Source organism: Battus philenor, unplaced genomic scaffold, assembly GCF_028537555.1.
Source record: "Battus philenor isolate CCGP_79_NKW_IND1 unplaced genomic scaffold, ilBatPhil1.0.hap1 SCAF_13, whole genome shotgun sequence".
Taxonomy (NCBI): domain Eukaryota; kingdom Metazoa; phylum Arthropoda; class Insecta; order Lepidoptera; family Papilionidae; genus Battus; species Battus philenor.
In genome coordinates, this window is record NW_027181675.1 from 15,015,065 (window position 1) to 15,039,919 (window position 24,855).

Consider the following 24,855-nt stretch of genomic DNA (forward strand, 5'->3'; position numbering starts at 1 on the left):
ATTCGAATTATAGTCATTCATTATTATTTATTGTTTACGAAATGTCCCTGCAGACTGCACTGCAAAAAGCTATTGGCCTATCGCGTTCCATACAATTATAACCAATCAACCTGTATATACGTAATTAAATATTTTTTTTGTACCCCTATTTATGGTGGGACAGGGACTTTATTTGCAATTTAATTTTTCACATAATTTTTTATTTTCTCTCTCTTCTTTCATATTTTACTTTCTCTTTCGGTCTATTATCTATCTTTCATGCAACATTTCTACTTTCTTACCCTTTTGCTCTGTTCATCTATCATTCTTTCCTCTTTTCTTATTACATTCTTTCATACGTAATAAAATATGATTTCAGCACGAAACTTGATAAATCAAATCAAAGTACATACACAATAATAGCGGGTGCTTCCAATCCTTTTAAAGACGGCTCAGTGCACCGCGTGTCTGACATTATTCTGCTGCCGAAGAATGCGACTGAGAGATTCTCCAATGGAAGCAACACAGGCAGGAGTAAGCTCAGGCAGTGGAACAAACATGAAATGGACGTTGGCTTAGTGTTGATGAAAATAGAGCCCGAAGCTAAACTTGAAGCGCTTCCGATAACCAGAACTCAAACCAACAAGATCGAAAACATTCAAATTTATGGTTGGATTTTATTGAAAGTAAGGCATTATTTAATTCAAACGATTCTATGGGATGATTGATATGTGTCAAGGATTTGTAGGAGTGGTCGTAGTACTGTAGCTTCTTATTCTTCTGTAGCTCCTTGTTCTTTTGTAGCTTCTTGATCTTCAGTAGCTTTTTGTTCTTCTGTAGCTTCTTGTTAATGTTGACCGCACGTCCGCTAGCACTTATAATGAGCGCGCAGACTCTCAACAGCGCTATGCAAACTTTTGTTGCGTCTACTGTGGCGCCATCTATCATTTCTCCGTTTCACTGCCGCCGCGATGCGATCGACGGTCACGTGGGTAAGAGCTCGTTGCTAGGCAACGCGTGTTTGAGTGGCGCGCGATATGCACGCCACAGATTTAAAGGAGTGAATTTATAGGTTATGCGTCACTAAAAAAGATTTTAAATATATTTACAATCAACCTGTATATAATGATCACTCACAATTAATTTATTATTTATATTGAAATGTGACTAATAACTTCTGTCAGTATAAAATCTGTAGGCACAGATAGTAAACAATAATGAATTATATTATATAGTAATTGGAATTCTTAATATAATATCATTACGTTGTTTTTTTTTAAATTATTGATTTTTGGTTAATATGTACAAATCAAAAATTGACAACGTATGTACAATACATTCGTTCCTTTAAAGTCTATCAATCATCCTGTATATTTGGCTACTTTATCACCTAGACTTTATTTTATTGCTAACAGAGTTTAATTCTAGACTTTAAATAACTGATTATTATGTAATCTACTGAAATTGTGAGTGGCCAAATGAAAGTCATCTGTTAAAAACTTTCCTGTTGTGAAATTAGCGAAAGTACGGGAAAACATTTTGTATCGATATTATTAGTAACTGTGCGATTTAGATGATTTTTTTTCTTTCCTCTCATACTCCTGTTTTGTTTGGGACAGGGACTTTATTTACAAGTAATTTTTTTTTCCATAGTTTTATCTTTATTCTACACTCACTTTCATTCTTCTCAATTTCTTTTGTTCTTTCCTTTTATCCTTCACAATATCTTGCAATCTTTTTTTTTGTTCTTTCGATTTAGATGATTATGGTATTGGTGGTTGACATCTGCGAACTATGATCAGAGATTATAATACTGTGGGATTCTTTCCAGGGCCAGAAGGTCTTGGAAGTAATAACAACACGAAGTTCAAAGTGGAAGTGTGTGTTCATCTATTGTTCATATCTATTCTGTTGATGTTAATGCTGTTAGCCCTAAGGCTTTTACAGCTTCATCGGTACTGAGTTCACGGAGCGCAAGGGTCCGTGAACTAGATGTGTGTGTTCATCAAGCTTAGCCCATATTTATACCGATTTAATTTACTAATAAAAGTCACCAGTCAATCAAAAGTCGAGAAGTATTGTGTAGCTTTCTCTTTCGCACGATTTATGTAAAGAATTATATTTCTGTGGGATTCCCCTTTTCGACGCACCGCTGGTGATGACGTAATATTGCTCCTGCAATACTAATATCTAAAATACAAGATTTGGCATATTAAAGAAAGTATTTTATATCGAATAGTAACCTCATTTTGAATAATACATTACATACAACGTTATATTCCATTAACAGAATTGAATATTAATAATGGAATACTTTTTAACTTTTACATCAATAGATGGCGCTGTCACAGTTTTCACTTTCAAACATTACAGCCGTTTACTACAAGAAGTCGCTTATATTTATCGTCTTTTAACAACCTCAACAAACTGTTGCCTGCCCTATTGAATGGATGTCCTTCGCTGGGCCAACCACGTGGTATCAATTCCAAATTTAAAATCGAAGCCTCATTGGCCATCTGTTCTTTATCTGTAGTTAATTTAGTCATTATAAATTTCAGAACGAAACTGGCAATGAAGTTATGAACGTTGCTTCGTTCGCGGCTAGAACTCGAAGCTCTCCCGAATGCACGGAAAATACCAATAATACAGATGATTCTGTACTCTGTCTTACTGTGTCGAGTGAGTTTGACAGCGAAGTAAATCAGGTAAACAGTTTTAAAAATTTTATGAACACATTACTGATTATTAACAGTAAAAATAGAATAAAAATTATTTATAAACTTTACTGTTGGTACATACTATACTACTACTATACTACTAGCTAGTACATATCTAACCCGTTGTATAGCAGCTTTGATCTATATATAATTTCAAGTTGATTTTAAAAATATGTTAGATAAACGTAAATAAGTTTTCCGTAACCTGTAATAAGAGGTTTGAAAGATTTTAATTGCTTTAATTTATATCGTTAGACGAAATATTCTTGTGGGGTAGAAATAACAAATTTTATTAACTATATGAGCTGTGTATCAATAAATCGCGTTCTAAAATCGATGGTCTTAACCACCACCTGACCGATTTAATAAGTTAAAAAATATTTTTTATGGACAATTATTGTATATGCGTTGGCATCTACCAGTCTTAAGGTGGCATTACCTTAAATGCGTTCAAAGTAGACATAACATGTGGCGCAAAAGTAACGTCATAATGTGAACGTACCTTAATTTTTATAAATGGCGCCAAATGTCACTGCGCTTTGATATTTACGATGAAGATATATAGAGAATTAGTTGTCAACAAGCGGTGGAGCGATAAACACCTCAATAACGTGAAATTATTATTACACATTATTTGACAATTTTTCAGTCTGTTAAGCGTTTGGTCGAGCGCTTCGTGTGTACTGTCCAATAGATATATAGCAAGAAGTGACCGGCCTTGTTGTATTATTTGTTCAATAGAGAACATTGCTGCTATTGCCGACGACGTCAATGTTCTGCACATTTGGCGCTACTTGTAGAAATAAGAGCATGTATCTAATATATAAAATTCTCGTGTCACGGTGTTCTCAAGGTGTCAACTTGAACTCCACTGAAACGGCTTGTCTGATTTTTACCAAATTTAATATGCGTATTCAGTAGGTCTGAGAATCGGCTACTATCTATTTTCTATACCCCTAAGTGATAAAGGTTGTTCACAATTAAACCACCCCTCTACGATCACCCCTCTACGATCAATACTTTTTTTTTTTGTAAATTAAAATATCAATTTTTTTTGCAAAACAACGTTTGCGGAATCAGCTAGTTATATATATTATTACATTACTTTTGCGCCGCCTGGTATATAAAGATTAAACATGTTCGACTTTTTTTTTTCTCTATAGCTTCTGAATCGAAGATGCAATTAGTTTGTCCAATAACTTTAGAAAGAGGTTAATTTTAAACTTTGCAGATGACTTTCGGAAGTCCAGTGGTGGTGCGACGTGGTGGGCAGATGTCACTGCTGGGTGTGGCGCAGTTCGAGCAACCGGTGCCTCGCAGCCCGCTTTACGCGTACTCTCTGGCCACACACGCAGCTTGGATAGATTCTGTAATAGGAAATAAATAATACAAAAACTTGTGTGTTTTATTTGTGTCCTTTTTTTAATTAGAATGGACTTCCGCAAGGTTCCATTAAATTATTTGTGTCACGCTATTGCGATGTAATAATACGCCAAGTATCTCTGACGTTGCCTCCAAATGAAAGGCCAAGTCATGAAATATTTAGTCGAGAGTGCAACACGACTGTGGGTCGTGGGATAAATGTAGTGTGTCTGTTTTTGGTTCCTGCAGTCCGTGGCCCAATGCTGGGCAAGTGGTATACGGAGCCGTAAAGCCCTGGACGAGCGTGTGGTGCGGAGCGGCACGAAGAAATGCGTCCTTGTGCCCGTACTATGGACCTCAATGTTATTTTAGTACTTGCACTAAAATTATTAACGGCAGCAACAGTTATTAAAGATTAATCAATAACTGATGAAGCAAGACCTCTTCTGTCTATTCAGCGAATTCAAAAGGCTAATGAGGAGACGCCGTTTTGACACAATTGAGGAATTAGAAACAGAATCAAAGGACTTGAAGGCCATACCGGAAAAAGACTATTCCAAATGTTTGCCAGAAATGGAAAAAGTGTCGGCAAAAGTGCGTTTTATCGGATGGTGATTACTTTGAAAGGAATGAAATTGATTTGGAAAAATAAAGAACAAATTTACATTTTACAAACAAATTTACCTTATTTTTTGATCCCAGTGCTATATTATTTGTCCACAAATAAGAGCATAAACAATGGGCCTAATAATAAAAATCACAATGTTTTATTTCTTAGTCATTATTCCGTTATCATCTGGTGTTCTAATATTTAATCATCGTTATTCCAAATTTAAAATTCGTTCTTATATTCGTTTTTTTTATTATTACAATACACCGAAGAGAGAGAAAGAGAGATTTTATATATTTTTAAAGTTATACATTATTCATAAAATCATGATAAATAATACTATTGTATAATGGAATGAATAAAGTTTTTGTCTTCACTTCTAAAAGCAATTACAAAGAATTATAATGCAATAATTGCAAACTATTTACCCGTTTCGGATTTCTTCAGAAAATTTGCATCGTAATACGAAACGCATATAAGTGACAGCTTACACTAAGATCGAGAAAAATTTCCATGTAAGAAAAGGACCAATATTTAGCCACTTCCGCACATGCAGTGGTAGTCGTCCAACAAATGCAACGCCCGCCAGCCCGCTGATAAATGCGTATGCGGCAAACAATGCGAATCACACAACCGCTACCGCCAAATTACTCAACACGTGTTTCACCCCTTCGCGGGGCATCTTCAGGAGTTATGTTACACCGATTAGTGCCAAACACAGAGTGCTAGACTACCACTGCATGTACGGAAGTGGCTAAATATTGGACCTTTTCTTACTTAGGATGGACTTCCGCAAAATAACGCCTGATTCCATTAAATAAATTTCCATGATGTTGTTTTATAATTGGTCTATCTATTTACTCAGAAAGGTTACTAGAAATTAATGCATAAACTAAATATGAGATAACGTGAACTTTTTAGAAATTAAGTTTAGCAAGCAAGCTGTATCAAGGATTAATAAACATGCGATGTTATATGACAACTTGGGTGATATCAAAAGAGGCTTTATTCAGTTGTAACTAAGGCTCAGGAGGATTGCTGTTCACCTTAGTACTTCGTTATACTCACATAGTCCCAAAATCGAGTCTCTGGGAATTGTTCTCCATAATAAAATACCCCATGAATTTTCTCTAAATTTATTTAGCTAAACAATTTTTTTTTCACTCTTCCTCTTTTTAAGCCGATAAACGCCCACTGCAAGATATAAGTCTAAAGCTGTGATATATATATATAAATTATATAAGTAAACTTAACTACGGTAATTGAGGACTGATGTAAGGATATTAAAGCGGAAGAGAAAAATTGACTGAATAAGAAAATGACCAATATATAGCTACTTCCGCCATGCAGCAGTAGTCATGCAATAAAGTGGCGATTAGAGCCAAACACAGAGTCAGACTCTGTGTTTGGCACTAATCGGTGTAACTTTACTCCTGGGGATGCCCCGTAGAGGGGTGAAACACGTGTTGAGTGATTTAACGGTTGTAGTTGTGTAATTCGTTGTGTAATTCGCACGCGTATTTATCAGCGGGCTGGCCAGCGGTGCACTTTATTGCACGACTGACGACGGCGGAAATAGCTATATATTGGTCCTTTTCTTACTTAAGATGGATTTACTAACCGGACTTCTGACCGCAAAATAACGCCTGAATCCATAAGAAAAATTGACGGAATTATAGAATGAAGAACAGAATGATAGAGGTGATGAAGAATAAAAGAAGAGTATGAAAATAATAAAAAGAAAGTGAAAAATTTTAATAAAGAAAGTAAATCCCTGTTCCCAACAAAATGGGGGGTGGAACGAGAGGTCCCCAATAGCGGGGACCCCACAATGACGCGTCTTGCGCTGTGGGCATCCGGCCACTTCCAGGGAAAATATGTTGTCGATAAATCTAGAGTGGGGCCTACCCTAGGGTCGTCTACAAGCTCTTGGTCGCCACTTGAGAACCTTTTCTTCATTGGTCTAGTTTATAAGGCATGACCACTGTATGTATATTTAACTATTAATATAATTATCCATCAGGAGCACTGGTAGCCTGGTGATAGAGCACTGAGACTTGCGATCATAGGTCACGAGTTCGATTTCCGGGATTCAATCTTATATAACTCACACTTGTTGAATTATATAGGATTACCACTGATCACAACTAAGTTTCCAGCGCCTGCTAAGTTTGGCGATTATGATATATAGCAACGCTAATGGTTGCCTATCCAATATGCCATCAGTTGTGTACGCTTCCCTGTCTATCTATTTCAGTTCTAAGCTAGAACACAAATAACACCGTTTCTCGTGCAATCATTGACTTAAATGACGACATACTTAGAGTCTCGTGAAGTCTCTAGGTACGGACTGCACGCGACCCGTCATAGTGATGATCTTTGGGTGAGATAGTTGGGCGTCAATTACCCGATGTGATGATGGTTATTTAATTGATTTAATGTCGTATTGATTCACAGCTTACGCGTTAAATATTTTATCGTATTACTATTACTGTGTAAGCAATTTGGACAGTTTGACTCTGTGTTTGGCACTAATCGGTGTAACATATCTCCTGAAGATGCCCCGTGGAGGTGTGAAACACGTGTTGAGTAATTTGGCGGTGGCGGTTGTGTGATTCGCATTGTTTGCCGCATACGCATTTATCAGCGGGCTGGCGGGCGGTGGACTTTGTTGCACGACTACCACTGCATGTGCGGAGGTGGCTAAATGTTGGTCCATTTCTTACAATTTGGATAGAACTGCGCATGATGGCATAATAATATAATATTACTTTAGACTTATAATATAATATATAATCTGTGTATGACTTACATATCCTTTGTCATTCGATGCCGATGCTTGTCTAGTATCGATTCTATATACATTTCCGGTGTTCGCGTGTTTTATAAATATAATCCGATTAGAACAATGACACCTTTACCTAGGTCATACCTTACAAGGGTTTATAAACTAACTTTGAATGTACATCGTCCGTTGAATGTATTCCGTCAATATTTAGTCATTTTTTTTAAATACTTTTGCATTACTTATAAATGTAAGTTAAATAGTGAACGGTAGATATAACAGTTACTTGCACACGTCGAATGTGTGTCGAAGTTGTGTCCATAGCTTAACAAATAACAATGCTCCTGGTTGTCAATGTAAGAGATTTCCAATAGCCTGAGTTTATTTATTTATTAAGGTACACCAGCAGTACACATAAATTAAAAGCTAACTAATATATAACGGTTCTGTTACGTGTTCCTTTATAGGCGACACAATATTAAAACATTAACTATGTAACATTGTAGAAAGATCAGACTACATTACAAGAAATTGAAGAGAAAAGTGATCGCACGTATAAGAGAACATCCGGCTTCCGGCTTTAGACACCAAAACAGCTCTTAATTTGAAAGTATTTTCTCCGGCGCGCAATCATTTTCAAAGCTGTGTTTAACCCTTAAATGCATGATTACGGTAAACTGCAACATACCACTTCGAGTACAATAGAGTATTTGAATACAATAATAAATAATGTTGTATATATTTATTTCTATTTATCCCTGCATTGTAGTATATTTATCTGCAAGATATATATAATTAAAGTATAAATAAAAGTCATGCATTTGAAGGTTAAGGAATCAATTAAAATTAAAAATCAGTTATGGATACAGTGAATTATTTAGGTTGATTGTAAAGGCTCTACAAGAGCCGCGAAAGATATCTTTTTTTAAATGGTCCCCGCTGTTGGGGACCTCTCGTTCCCCTATCTCGTGTGGGACAGGGACTTTTTAAGTCTAGTAATTTATTTTATTTTGCAACATTATTTATTGTTCAAATATTTAACACGTATTATTCCTTTTGTTTCTATATTTTCGTGTTCGTTTTATTTTTACTTATTGCATTTATTACCACCTTCCTGCAGTAGCTGAGGAAGCATTCTCTCTCCCCTTCGTCTTGCATGATGGCCGAGATATTCCTTTCCTCTATCTTTTTGCCCATCCGGCCGCGAAAGATATCGATGGCAGGTAATTTCAAACATTCTGTTAAAAGAACTGCACATTCGTTTGATAAAGAGGCCCTCACAGGATAATTGTCATGGGTCGAGGAAAACTCTAAAAGATTTCCACAAGATATTTGGCCATTCAATATTTGATGCAAAAATAGTAGATCATGTATTTAGCGAGTTTGGGAGATATCTCCTGAAAACTATGGTTGGAAAAGAAACTCCGAAAACATACCACACGCATTTACCGCCAAGAACACTACGAAGTTATTAGAATATGTACTCCTGTAAGTTTTTAAAGGCAATATAACGTAGTAAAAATTGCAAAAAAAAACAGTTAATAAAATATAATAAAGAAAATAAGTGATTATACTTTAATATAGACATAAGTTAAAAACAAAATAAGAAAGAAATTATAACAAAATGCCAAATAATTAAATAAACACATAAACTGTAAACTGTAAAGAATAAGAGGCAAATTATGAAAGGTAGAGTAATGGATAAGAATGGAAAATATTGTGACGGATAAAAGAAGAATCGGTAAGAGTTACGAAGAAGTATAAAAGAAGGGTGGGACAATAAAAAATGAATCTGAATAAATGATTAACTAAAAACTGTCCATTTGAAGCTAAGAAGGTGTTGTATGAGAGGTATCCGATAGCAGAAGCCGTAAAATAAAACGTGTATTCCTGAAATCAAAACATTACGACATTATTCATATTATTATCTCCTTATGATTAGCTATAGTGGTCACATGTGTTAGTCATGAGATGAAAAGAGATGATGTATGAATAGCAACGGAACGAAAAGGAATAAAAAATTGAGCGAGGGAGAAAGAGAAAATGAAGTACGAAAGAAGAATTAAAATTGTTTTGAAAAATTGTTCCTGCATATCCAAGACAGAGGAATATACGAAAGACGTCCTATAACGGGTTCCATAAAATAACCATGAGGTGAATTTCAAAGGAACGCCATTCAATAGAAACAAGAATCGAATAGAGATCTCTAGTAATGATATACTTCAACTTAAAATTAAGCTGCGAGGATTTTAAACGCACTGATATGACTAAAAATCATAACAAACTAAGTAAAACTTTTCTTTCTTTGTAATGACATTCACGTATTTTACAGAAAGCTGAAAAAGAAAAATGCAGTTTTTTTTTAATTTTCTTCGAGTCCTATATCTTATGAGATAGCATTTCATCATCATTATCAATAATGAAGTTTCACACGTGGTGCGATTTGCATAGAGTGATGACGCTTCGAAGTTTCAAATAGATTTCTTAAAGCTCTAAATTATAAATGGCCGTTGTTTGTTGTGTAGATATACTTGAAAGTCGGTATGAACACACCGTATATTTTCAACAAAGCGTTATCTAAATCTCCTTTTTGATAATCAGGCTTGACGTCTCCTGTTGAGTATCAGTTCTTGATGATATAGACCAGAGTTCCCCAAACTTTTTTGTGTCGTGGACCCCTTGCCATGTTTTTCCGTACCTGATATTGATTTCCTGTAAATTTTTAACTGTAGTAAAGTTTAGTGTTAAAAACTTAAAGTAAAAACACATGTTAATTTATACATTTATTAATTGAATTTAAATTAAAACTACTCAAAATAAAATTTTGTGTCTGTTATGTAAAATATACGTAACATATTAATAATTTTTTAACTTCATAGGTACTTATATAAATAATGTAAATGTTTTGATAATTTAAGATATTATGATATAAGTAAATAGGTACTATCAGTGTATGTGTTGAGATCCACTATCGTGGACCCCCATTTTCATTTCATGGACCCCCAAATTTTTTTTCGCTGACGTAGACCCTTTGCAGGTTGTCATAGACCCTTAGGGGTCGATATAGATCACTTTGGGAATCACTAACATAGACCATTTACCGAATCAGGAAGTCGCCTACCTCTAACGTTGTTTTGATGAACAGGCGCCAAAGGGTTGTCACCAGATGGTTGAGTCAACACATTTAACAATTTCATGGATGCCAGAGAAAGCTGAACCTTGACTTGATCGATTGCTGTTGTTGGGTTACAATTATTACTACTTCATAATGCGCTATATTTAGAAGATTTCGCGGAAGAAAATCCATCAATGCTACTACGTGTGGTACAGTCAGTAAATCTTTAAAAAAAAACCGATAGGAAAATTTAAAATATAATAATAAAACACAGTTTTTATCCAATGTGCACGTGTAGGAATTTTAATAAAAAGTAACATATTTTAATGCCTACGTTATAAGCGTATGAAGCCAGTACCAAAACTTGCTACACCAGTTTAAATGAAACCAATGAATGCACTCTACTACAGGTGGAACGAATTCAAGTACAAGTTTGAAATAGTTATGTACATGGAGAGAAACGGATATCGATTTATTATGATTTGTATCAAATAAACTGTTTCTTTTATACGTCTAATTATATTAAAAACTAATATATAAACGATTTGCTAAGCGCTAAATTCGTAAACGACTCCACCAATTCGGTTTTCAAAAAAATTATGAATTTTTTTTAAAGAAAGTAGTAAAAACAACACTTCTATATTCCGATGCAAACTACAGAGTATATTAAAATACCTCTCTCTAGGTGCCAATATATTTGTCGTTGATTAAACTAAAAAATAGTGTTAGGATGTGACGAAATAAAGATATGGATCAAAATTAGAAATTGAAATTTAAGCACCTTCCCGTTGTCAGATTGATCTGAAATTTGGTACACACATTTAATTTAGATGACAATACAATATAATAAAATCAATAACATTATAAATGTAAGATGGCCGCCGATACAAAATGGCGGATTACATATTTTTCCTTAACCTCCTCAATATGGGTATCAAATGAAAGGGCTACACTAGTAAAACACGATGATTATGTCAAAATTTAATTTCCACAACCACCACAATATGGGTATCAAAAAACCGTTTAACTTAAAAGTTTTTTTAAATGTATTTATTTGACAGTAAGAAAGAATAGTGTGACTGTGTGTAAATGTGTGGTTTCCTTCGTTTTATTTCTGTGATTTGTAGATAGGATTTTCTAAAAAGTGTTAGTCAAATAGTATAATCACAGTTCCAAATTATATTACAAGGTATTGCGCTGTCTGCATGCATTGTCTTCCCGCGACCTTATCGTCGGCACACTTTTTGAGGAACTGACCAATGTGTGTTGTCAGCAATGAAATACGGATCCGAGATATGGTCGCCTACGATGGGCTTCATAAGAATACAAGCTCACGCGGAAAGCAATGGCAAAGTTCGATGCGAGATCGAATCACAAATAAGATTCACAGAAGAACTAAAACTAACAAAATAATTAGTAGTGATGTTTTTTAATAAAATACTTTGACAGATATTGTTATATATTTTGTTTGGTATTTTATTCAGGCTCAAAGCTACTCAGAGAGCTATGGAGAAAGCTGTGCTTGGATTTTTAAACGGTTTTATTTAGTTCGACCCGTACGGAATTTATTTGGATCAAAATTAGAAATTGAAATTTAAGCACCTTCCCGTTGTCAGATTGATCTGAAATTTGGTACACACATTTAATTTAGATGACAATACAATATAATAAAATCAATAACATTATAAATCTAAGATGGCCGCCGATACAAAATGGCGGATTACGTATTTTTCCTTAACCCCATCAATATGGGTATCAAATGAAAGGGCTACATTAGTAAAACACGATGATTATGTCAAAATTTAAAATTCAAGATGGACGCCGTTCCAATATGGCGGACTAGGTACATATTTTTCCACAACCACCACAATATGGGTATCAAAAACCGTTTAATTTAAAAGTTTTTTTAATGTATTTATTTCTCGTGATTTGCTCGGAAATGAGATCTGCATATAAGCCAAAGTCACCGACGTAGCTAAGAATTGCTTGTCTGAAATAATAGTGGGAGTATCACATACCTCGTGCAACCGATGGTCGTTGAGGTTCACGAATGGTGATGACGAGCAAGTAGATGCAGCGTGGTTACGCCCACTAGTCGGACTGAAGCAATAGTGAAGATAACGCGTGATGTCGCTGGACGCGGGCATTGAACGACCAGTTACCGGGGCGGCCTTTAGATGTTAAAAAAAGAAGTTATACCTCCAGACTATATAATAAATTATTTAATGGAATCAGGCGTTACCTTACGGAAGTCCATCCTAAGTAAGAAAAGGAGCAATATTTAGCCACTTCAGCACATGCAGCAGTAGTCGTGCAATAAATTGCGCCGCCCGCTAGCCCGCTGATAAATGTGCATGCGGCAAACAATGCGAATCACACAACTGCCAATAATAAATTATTGGTCTAATGCATGAAATGAAGCCCAACGGAAAAAAAATAAAATTAATTTTCAGAATGATAGATGATATATATATTTCTGTTGCATACACTGCAAAACTTAAATAATTATGTGACTATTATGTATTCACTATTTTGTATTTTAACTTGTTAGGTTTTAATACGCCTTTTTTGGTTTCGTTTGGCGTGCAATGTTTAACAGCTCAGGCTAGTACCTTTTTTTTTCTTATACGATGTTCCCTCGTACCTTAGTAAAAATATGAAAAGGAATTTAGTTATATCGGTAGACCAATCAACAAGTTTTGCGCTTAACAACACATTTGTCGTTTTATTTTCATTTTAATAAATCTAGGTTTCAGCATATAGGCGCCCACTGTAAGAGATATGCTTTTCCCAGAGATATATTTGAGGAAGACATACCATAATCACCACGCTTGGCACGCAGGCGATCGCTGTGTGAATTGTAGTACACAGAAGACGCTCCTGCCCATCCTCTGGAAACTAGATTGTGAGCATTCGCAATTAATGCTCAAAATGAGAATTATACAAGATTGTATCCCTGGAAACGAACCAGCGACTTTATGATCGCAAGTCCTTACCTCTGGCTACCACTGTTCATCATTTATGTAAATACATTATGAATATACAATATGTAGTACATTCTACAGAATTTGCAGGTTTTAACTTTAATTTACGACTTCCGAAAGGCAATTTATCCAATTCGAATTTATTCTTTTTTTCTATGTAACTGTATCATTTATGTACCGTTTCACTTCCGACCGAGACGGCCCTTGGTTATGAATTGTAAAAGATTTTGGCGTTTCTGTGTCCAAACGTGGTCAGTTTATCGGATTATCCTATACGTTATCATGCAGACCAAACCTCACTTTTCCTTTGTCTCTCTGCAGAAATTGATTCTTTCCTATATTTCGAGAGAGATATTTATTACGACAAAATTAAACATGATTTTTGTCCTGTTTGAATAATATAATATTTTACACGTACTTCATTCGATTGACAAGAAGTAGAAATAGAAACCAACAGAAAATGGCTGGTTATAATTTTCCTCTGAACAATGATTGACGTAACAGCTGTCGCGTAATTTGTCCCGAAATCCGTCGCCGCCGCATGGCGACCTTATTCGAAATTCACATATGACGTCACATTCAAAGAAAGTGGACTCGGGCCGCGGACGGCGGCAGTCGACAGCGAGCGGTCGCCGCGAGCGCGCGCTATGGATGAGCTCGCGTAGCCATGTCCTTCCGCAGGCTGCTCAGCGCGGTGCGGTCCGCGAGGGAAGCGCTCACCAGAGGCGCCCCTCTAGCCGACGGCATCCTCAAGTCCCTGATATCCCTCATCGTTATCTGCTGCATAGCCGTGTCTTCGCCTCAGTCGGCGTCAGCGAAGCCTTTTGCCTTCAGCTTTCCTGCCGGCTGGTCCTTGGCGGGGCTGGTGGGAACTGTGGGAGCGCGCTCCGAAGACGCAGAAAGGCGGGAACCGGCTGCTGGAGTTAAGCCATACACTGGGCGTCGCGTGGGCAACGATACGCTCCGCATGGTCTACCACCACGACCAGACGGTCGCGGTCGTTGAGCTGGGTCCCGGCAAGCTGCTACTCAACTGCGAGCTCATCGAGACTTAGTGAGTTTACACCGTTTTATTATAAATTGTATAAACATGTACCATCATTTGAACATCATCTTATATTTCATTTTTTTAAAACCTTAGATACCGCAATTTATTAAGTGCCAGAAATAACAAATTAAAAACTTTAATTAAAAGTACGCTACCCAAAATATTTTTAGATTTTAAAAAAGTAATTTCTAGTTATTAATTATTTTGTATTTAAAATAATAAAAATAAAAAAGAAAATTTTATAATTTTTTGGCAGATTAAACAAAATAACTCTACACGATTAATCCACATAGTGACATAACTTTTCACTACGAAAAGACCGGAAAAATTTCTTAGATTACATAAAAAATGTAGATTATTCAAGTTCACTTACAACGTCGAGTTACTTCATAAACGCAGAACAAATAAGTCTAAAAAAATTTACTATTTTTGTTACATCATGCAATTTGTTTTTTAAGTAGCAAATAATTTAGACGAATAAAGAATCTAGATCTGGCGGTCTAAACAGGCCATTGTGACTACACGACAGTCGCGAAGTGTCAATCTGTTAGTCAATTGCGATTAATTTAAATTATTGCCTAGCGACGTCGATGCCTTTGACCATTGATTGGAAAATTAATATTGCACGCGCATACGTCAGAAATGGCGGGAAAATGTCTTTGTATTGTACGAAAATATCTTTTCAAATCTTAACCTTCAACAATTTTTATTTAACCAACTAAAATTTTTTATATAATTTAAACAAAATATTTTGCCGTATATAATAATTAAAGGTATAGATAAAAAATTATAATTAACCATATTCTGCCAGTAAACGGAGCTTGTTAATAATTTTTACGAATGCATTTTGTCATCAAGAAATATCCCAAGAATTCAGTAATTGCGTTTTAATGTAGATAAACGAACGCAGTCAATCGAACAATGTTAGCAAGTTATTACGGTAATTTACGTTGTTTGTACTAGCGTTATGTAATAATTTGAATTTAAAAATGTACTATTTGAAATTTAAAATTTTAACTACATGACATATAGTATCTGTACTAAATGCATAAATGTGACGGTTGGTTCTCGTACATTTTGAAAGCTTATTAATGTTTAAATATCGTTTATGGCTGCAAAAGAATTTTAATATTATTATAAATATATTTATATTAATATTAAATATATTATATATTTTAATATTAAGAGCTTTTAATTATTTAACGCTATTGAAAAATCGCTGGTCGCAAAAGTATAGATATTCACAGAGGCCTTTATTTAGAACCTCAGTGCTTTTTTAAATATTATAGGCAAACACCTAGACTACGTCTCTGTTAAAAAAAGATCTAATTTCTGAAGGCCGCTCACCATCTAAGAGGCTCAGGGGCTAAAGAGCGAGGTGATCATCATTGACCCTCGGGCTATATAACAGTGTCCATCATGCGGCGGTAGTAATATCACGTCACACGAACTCGTGCGTGTATTGCACAGACGAGACTCAAGATGCGATCGCAAGGTTCATCGATGTGGTCAATACGGCAACCGCACAGATATTGGCGCACGACCTGATGATTGCAATATGGAGCAGGGATCGGGAAGTGGTCGCACGAGCCGTAATTTCAAAAAAATGAAAGTTTTTGTGGCGTTGTTAAAAATAAACAAGACACAAAAGATTTTAAAAAAAATAGTTGACTTCAATTTAGTTGTAATATGCAAAATGACGAACAAAAAAATTTTTTTTTTTGGAAAAATTAAATGTAATTGTCATAGCAAAGGCAGGGACGTTAATGTCTGGAGAATTTTAGTTTCTACTAAATAAAATAAAACTCCAAAGGCCGTGTGTTCTGTTATGTGTTTTTTTTTTATTAATTTTAATTTGTATCGCTGGTGTTTTTTTTTTACAGTATTTATCTTTCGTTTTAACTAAACGCAGACAGTTGGGAGAGAGTTGCCGCTATTTGATACGGATCTTTCTTCTCCCAGCTGCGAGGCACGACAGCAAATCTGTTATCTGCTTTGGTTAAAGTTTACGGGCGTTAGCTTCAAAATTTTTTAGTGTGGAACTTGTCCATAAGTGACGAAAGAAAATACAGTCCTCGTTACGTTTTAGTATTTCAATATTGTACATGCAATTTATAATGTTGAAAGAAAAAAATTATTATTTAGTATATTCTGCGATAGGATAACATACGTCTAAAGAGCTAGTTGTCGATCCTGTTTTGGTTAGGTTAGGTTAGGTTAGGTTTGAGTTTCAAGACTGATGATCTTCACAAATGAGACAAATGAGAAGAAAAAGAAAGTACTATAAATTAGCTGATCCTTTATTTTATTTTTACGAATAGCCTGTCACTGTCACTGTTTATTTAGTGTTACTTTCAGATTTCGCGTACTGCAGGTGGCAGAACAATAAAGGCGCTTTGTCTATAAGGTTATTTTTTAGTTATTAAACTTGAAGGCTACACCGTGAAACTCGATTTGGCATTTGTATAGATTTTATACTATTTTAAAAGCTACTCTTTGATTTCTACAAACGCTCCGTGGTGTACCAGACGATATACAAGAATAAGTTTGTATTTGTAAAAAATTTAAAGAGGTGAATGTTAATTTCCCACACAACAAAAAACATGGGCATGAAACGTTTGAACGTTACGTTAATATTATTTTTTTTGATTATTATCTGTATGTGATGACTTTGTACTGCTACAAGTTATTGGCCTGTTATATTAAAAAAAAATACATTGTACCGTATTTAACAATGATCGCTTTATACGGGATGATAAAAAATAGGTGTGAAAGCTTAAAGTTTTTTGCGGAGAAATGTCTTTTCCTGTACATCCTTTTTCACCTCGTAAATATTTGTCACATGTTCGTCGGGCACGCGGGCCTCGGGGCAATTATCCGCCATTCTGACTCATGACCGTCGAGGGTTGCAGGCGTCTAGTTCATAATAATGAATGATGGGAACACGTAGTGATCAACGGAAATTAATGTTAAACTTTTTTCTCAGCCATTAAGCCTTCGGGAATCTAAAATTTTCCAAATTAACTTCGCGGAACTGTTTATTATTAACTTGATAGTTGACAGTTGTTCTTTTATTGTTTTTTTTTTTATTTTTACGGTAATAAATCTCACTTAACATACTAATTTGTTAGTAATAGGTACCTTCACAAAATAAACACACCAGGACAATAAAACGTAGCGTCGATCTGAAGCAAAGGTACGGCTTATCCCAGTTTTTTCTAACGTGGGGCTAATGCAATTTAATTAGTAAGGGGATCAATTCTAAAATGGATTCGACGCGAATTTAGCGCTTTTGTTCTGGGCCATTTAAGTGCAATGCTAGATTTCGGTGCTAAATTTACAAATTTTTAAGATAATTGTTAGATATAATTGCGGTTGACGAGATGAAAATATTAACTAGGTGTTCGGCGTCGACAAGTAAGCTTCCATTCGTCAGCGGGGAAGTCCAGACATTTTAAAATGTTGCCAAACAACGCAATTGTTCGCACTTGAAAAGCGCATCGCAACTTCTGTATTGTTTCACAGGATTCTGTTGGTGTTAATTTAAAATAAGTGTCCGTTATAACCTTTTATTAAAGCTTGTTGATTTAAAATATACATTGTATAGATTTCTTATGTCACACTTTTCTCAGCGCTTACGCTTTCCAAAGTGGTAGTTATGTTAGCTAGACAATAGCAACTGACCAAGTCAACGATCAATTCTTTGTTGCGCCCTTGATACGGAATGTATAACGTGTATAGAGAGGCAGCCGGAGCCAAGGTGCCCTCTCGGAGTCTTGCGTCATGTCACTATGAAGTATGGAGCAGGTCTGTGTCCAACAGTGGACGTCCATCGACTTTTATTTGAGAACTCTAAGATTTACACTTCTACTCATTGTTGTGAATTTACTTGATCAACCCTATAATCTAGAAATAAACCATAACATCCTTTCAGCCCATAGACGCCTCCTGCAATTCATAGGTCCCCCCCCAAGGACATCTATGGTGGGATTTATCATAATCGCCACATTTGGCCGGAGGGTTGGCAATCGAAGCAAAGTAGAGTCAAAAATAAAAAAGATTAAAAAACAGTTGATGATCAGTAAGAGTATTGTAAAAGTTCCAATGTTGAATGAAATGGCAGGCAGGTTCGCGATTGCAGTGCTATCCTCAGGAAATTTATTTGTGAGCAGAGGCAATAAATTAATGTAAAAATTTTATTTATTTAAAATTGTAAGCCGGGAATCTCAGTCTACTAAACAAAAAAGATATGTAAAAATAAATAATATTAAACTGTGATAAAGATAAAGATAAAAATGTGATACAACAAAACGAGAAATTAAGAAAATGTAAAATGAAAAGAGGATGAAAGAATGGTAAAACAGAGCAAAAGGGAAAGAAAACAGAATTGTGGTATAAAAGAACAGAATGAAAGAGAAGAGAATGAAAATAAAATAATTAAGTGAATAAATTAAATGCTAATAAAGACCCTATCCCACCATAAATAGGGGTACGAGAGAAAAAAAAATCTCAGTCTACTGTCTACTGCTGCTCAAAAGGATAACATGTCAAGTTGTAATATAATTTTCATTTAAAATCCACGAATTCGTTTCAACACTACAAGTGTTAAGCCGAACCAGGAGTAACGTATACATCGAACACGTACATGGTTTTTCTTTTTATTTTTAATTAAATTAGACTATTTCATAAGTGTGGACGCGTCCAAAGCGACAGAGAATTTTAATCAATTGCACAACTGCATTAACATTCTAACGAACGCAGCCGAAGACTGCTTCATATATACTTGCTTTCTGCTGCCAAATAAGTAACGCAAGTTACATACCGACACTGATGTATTCCACCGTTGTTCTATTTCGCGTAAAAAACCTATAAAGCTATGATTTTAGTGTCGTCATTGGATGAAGTCAATATCCTAAATAAGCAACATAATTTAAATAAGATATCTCAAGTGATATGATCTTATTTATCTCTTATTTATACGCAAATGATATTTCAAAAACGAAGTAAATTGTGCGTTAAAAAGTCTCTGATTCATTTATAATAAACGGAATCCGATTTTTAAGTAAAAATCCGAAAAATATTTTTGAAAAAGTATATAGACGGAAAAGGCTTATTATTCAACAAGCGAATATTTAAATGACTAATCCTTGTCAGTGACGTCGCCTGATTATTTTGATTTCATTTAGGCTGCTTATGATAAAGTGTATATTTATAAGTCTGAATTGTTAAATTTTATTAAAAGGTGTGTTATTGTAGAATTTCTACCAAGTTCTCCACAGCTGTAATACCTTGAGAAGCAGAGTAGAGTCGAAAATAAAATAGATAAATAAGTTAAATAGATAAGTAAGTTGACAATCAACAAGAGTTCTGTTAAAAGTTGCATTTTTGAATAAATAAATTTTATCTTTTTATCTCTTCATATATCTGAAAAAAAAGGCTGCTATAGAGTAAAAAAGAGGTCGACCTGGAGTATTTCACTCCCGATATCTCTACTATCTTATGTAATATATAATTTACTTTCCGGTAGTGAATTGATAAGCTTCTCATCTCTGGGACCTCAATACCAGCATTCGCCAGGTAGGGTGATCTAAGATATAGAAATTGAATTATATATAATAATACTATATTTTTTTCAAAATATCTAACTTTAAATAAGTAATTGTAATCTTAATTTAAAATATAAGTTATCTTGTGTGGTTTAAATGTTATTCACGAGTATAAATAAACAAGAAAATTCAACCCTGAACTTTATGAAAACTGGAAGTGTTCAGAATATACTTATATTACTTATAACTTCGGTATTGGACTGATGTGTTGTTTTGGTCGTACAACTGTATATTTTATTTTATTTTATTACTATAACCTATTGTAATAGTTAATAATATTTCAGCCGTTGCTACTATTATTTTTGCGCGCTAGCTGGCCTGCCAATTACACTTTTAATTCGCCAATCCGCTGAACTATATATATATTACTTTCATTCGTCTACGGATGTCTTTGTTCCAAATTCGATCTCGTAAAGAAATTTCAAGCATAGATCTCTCCATGGTTCATTTAGCAACTTCAAGCTTTCAAATGAAGCCAGATATAAGAGCATACCACGTTTCAGTACTAGTTCTATCTCGCGTCATGGATATAGTTATTAGTTTGATCGGGGAGGCAAATTGACAATTGAATAACGAGTCATCATGCGATCTGAACCAAATTTCATTCAAAACCATTTGGTTCGCAATAAATTTGTGTCAGTTGCCATTTGACATCTGACACGTTCTTTAAAATGACAAATGTCATTGACATTCATATCAGTTCAGAAACAAAGTTTATGTTGAAAAATTAATTTATTCATTAAAATAGTCAAAATATAAAGTACAAAGGGCTGGGTTATTGTAACTGCGAATTATTTCAGACAACCACTCGATGATCGCAATTTAGTAAATATACACTACTTATACAGATATAAATGTATATCATAAAAAACTACGTGCTGTAATTGTATTGTATTTTTATTTTTAACTAATACCAAAAAAATTTACATTACAATGCACCAATACCTTGCTTTGCGTCGTTTCGTTTTGCGTTTTTTTTTCGAAGTTGCGTCGCTGCTTAATTAGTACTAATTTTCACTGTGCGTCGTTAGATTTTCGAGGTTGCGTTGTTTTGGGTTCGAGTGTTTAATTTTTTTTTTGAAACTTTTTTTTTTCTAAAAGATGGCAACAGTTTGGTTTTTTATTGCGCCATGCTATCAAAACTCGGGGATTTCCTTTCTGACTAAGAATCAACGCAGTTTATATATACAGTTTTATTTTCACTTTGTTTTGCTAATTTTAAGAGATCAGTTATAATTAAGTAGTGTGTTGTAATGTAGTGTGTTGTGCTTTTTTAAAAGGGAATAATAAATATATATAAATTTTTACGTGTTGTTTCTGGTTATAAAAAAGGTTAATTTATATATAAAAGTATTATTCCAATTTATTTATTGGCAGAGTTATATTATTTTTGTTTTTTAAATGTTTACTTTTTTCAATTTCGTGACCCTGGAACTCGGTCGACATCGATTTTTACATGGTTTGCTATAGAAAATCTTAATTCACTTTGCGGTGTTTCAATTTGCGTCGTGTTGTTTTGGAACGTAACAAAGACGCAAAGTGAGGTATTGGTGTTCAATGTTTACCTTAAGTTAAAGTAGACACAGCATACATTAAATTAAAATAAAATGCTCAGCTTATATGTCATGAAATGTTAAAGAATAATATTATTAAAGACAAAAATTACTTTTACGCCCGGAACTTTTTTATGATGAGATCATTATCCTCATGATATATAGTCTTCACAGTTAAAATATGATATTTATATGTCGGAACTCAGAAGTTTCAGCCGACGTCGATAGGTGGCGCTAAAAGTTTCCCTGCACAAACGTATAAAAGGGGTACCGCGTGGTAGAATCGTCACATTAACGAAGAACAATAGAAAACGACAAGACGTACATAATTATAAATAGAAGTACAATTAAGTAAGTTTTAGTAGCCATTTGAAACCTGTCAAAGATTTTGCTTTTTTTACCGACACTGATCACTCGACCCACAAACAAGTAGTCTGAACCGTAAACAATATAATGAAAATAAATAATATTTCTAATAAATCTAATAATATAAGGGAATCTAGAATTATTATTTATAAAATAAATAATAATTCTAGATACCCTTACGATTGTAATAATCGAGTACAAGAGACACTCAAATAGTTTTAACGGTTTTTGTTTTGTTTTAAATCATTACGGACTTAATCTTTTTATTCCATTCCAACGAATCGATAGTTGCTACTCTATTTACAGCATTACAAATGCCTTGACCCACCACCGCAATCCATTCCGGAATACGATATAAAGTAGTAAAATCGATTTTCATTATTATGGATTGAATAACATGACCTCTACATAAGCATACGTGTTGACTCATGTTGTGTTGTTACACGATCAGCGTAACTTGTAATGCTCATTGTCGTTCACGCGATATCCCGCGCGGTATTGAATATTAGTTAAATAACTGGAATATTACTAGTTTTTTTATAATATGTAATACTCTCTATTGTACACAAAACATCAACAGGTTACAACGGTTGTTGGTTATATAGAATTTATTGCCGTGTAGCACGAACGAAAGAAATAAGATTCGTAATTCGCATAACTAACTGTCAAATGCGCGAAGTTTCAATATTCAGTATGTTTTCGGAAGTTTCAATCCAATTTATTGATATTCATAAAGTATTAGGACACTTAAAAACATAAATGGAATCATTCATTTTCCAAATTATGGCGTCAAGAGAATGAGAAATTATTTTTCATATACAGCGTGATTAGTTACTCACGTAAAGGCTTTTAAGGTATCTACATATAGCTTACTGGTCAGAAAAATCTTTAAGGCACCTATTTCGATCATTCTATATAAAGTGATCATTTAGAAATATGTTACATTAACTTATTATTCTATTAGAATGCGAAAGTCTTATAACTTTGGAAGTTTAATCTGCATTGACAGATAATTAATTAATAATAATTGATTGTTATATGTAATTATCCTAATTTTTACCGTTGTTTTTATTAACATTAATTATTTCTGAAACCATTGATTTTTGTAGAGAGAGTACTATATTGCCAATGACATGCCAATTCACAGTAAACAAGCTATGTATTCACCGTTAAAACTTTTTATTGTCTGTTTTTATCTGTTGTATCTTGTATTTGAATCTTGACTGAAAAGAATGACGCGAATTTTCGGGATTATGTTTACCATTGTTCTGTTGAGACTCGTTGAATTCAACAAAACGACGTGAGGCCATTTTCCTCAACTGGCCGGCCTCGACGATTCGACACATGCAAGACGTCACTAGTCATGATCTGCGATAGTGAAAGTGAAAGCAGTTCGTTGTTTACGCTGTAACGCCGTGGAAAGTAATGATACAGTAACTTTCTTGCAGCACGTGCAACAATTTTTTTTTTATTTCGCTGGCTCCATGGTACCATTACCTTTGACTTTTTAAATATATTTTCTATTTTTCCTTATGTCATTGAATGTTACATGTTGTTTCTTTTTTAATGAATATGGTTTAAATTTACTTATTTTTTATCAGAATAGATTTTGTTATATATTATTATTATTTATTCATTTGTTTTGGTCTTTACTATATTGCCGGTTTAATATTATTATATTAAGTAATTACGTTAGCTGGAGTCAAGGTAAGTCAAGGTTACGGCATGCCGTTGGATACGTTCAGCGTAACACCGGTGATCGTGGTGATCTTTGGAGAAAGCCTCTATCTTGATGATGATGATAATTGGCTGTAGCCTGGTGTTTAAAAATGTGAAATCATAATATATCGCGGATTTAAATCCCAAGAGACACATTTAGTTTATGATATATATAAAACTATCTGTTCAGAAGAAAAAGTTGTGGTTAGATGAACAGAGCGAAGAACTTGTGTTTCTGTACACATGGAACTCAAGGTTACTACCAGGTTCTCTACCATCAGCCGCAAACTATTGCTTCTAGGGAGACAATACAGATAGTACTGCAAAGTAGAGACTAAAATAGCACTTGCAGCCGTCCTCCCCTTGGATGACGACATACAGGTGTCCAAAAACGCAGATGAGTCATTTTTTACTAGCCAGAAAATGATAATTTTTATTAACGGGAAATAAAAAAAAATTAGATTCAGTATGTTTTTAATTGTACAGCAATATTGTCTTTTTAGATAAGAATAAATTATATATTCAGTATATTACATTACTTTTATTTTTTGCCAAAAGACTCTGGATGTAGGCTTTGGCGATTTGGGCATTTAGAACCTCTTTATATTTTTTATCGTTTTTTATAGTTTTTATATTGACAGTTTGCGGTTTTACATAATTGTTTTTGTTCTGTCAGTCTATTGTTACATATTAGTCTACTGTCAACTAGATTTGTAATATCAACTTAAATCATCAACACAGGCTACAGGTCCACTTGTGAGTCTCTGGAGAAGTGTTATATTCAGCAGATATGATATATTATTAACTGAAAATTCCTACCAATATATGTCATCACTTACATTTATTTTTGTAGTTTCCTAATACTTTGTAGAAAGTTCAAGTTAAAAAAAAGACAAAATGGCATAGAAACATAAAATAAGTTGACAATATAATGACTGTTGAAACTTTACGTTGGACAATACGCTTTGATGTTCAAATTGATTATTCATAGCCAACACACGATAACGTGCTG

The 24,855-nt window shown here is 34.3% G+C and overlaps 2 protein-coding genes across 2 annotated transcripts in view; both read left to right on the plus strand.

Annotated features, from left to right (window-relative positions):
• Window positions 1–539: 539 nt before the first annotated feature.
• LOC137933599 (uncharacterized) lies at window positions 540–4,083 on the plus strand. The gene is made up of 3 exons (XM_068777615.1): window positions 540–665; window positions 2,538–2,684; window positions 3,928–4,083. Exons 1-3 carry the CDS (start codon window positions 543–545, stop codon window positions 4,081–4,083), a joined length of 426 nt encoding a protein of 141 aa, XP_068633716.1. The 5' UTR covers window positions 540–542.
• Window positions 4,084–14,219: 10,136 nt separating this feature from the next.
• Window positions 14,220–24,855, plus strand: part of LOC137933280 (uncharacterized) — a 35,990-nt gene continuing 25,354 nt past the window's right edge. Inside the window, exon 1 of the mRNA XM_068777165.1 lies at window positions 14,220–14,605. Within this exon, the coding sequence (XP_068633266.1) occupies window positions 14,220–14,605 (386 nt within the window). The remainder of the gene's footprint in view (window positions 14,606–24,855) is intronic.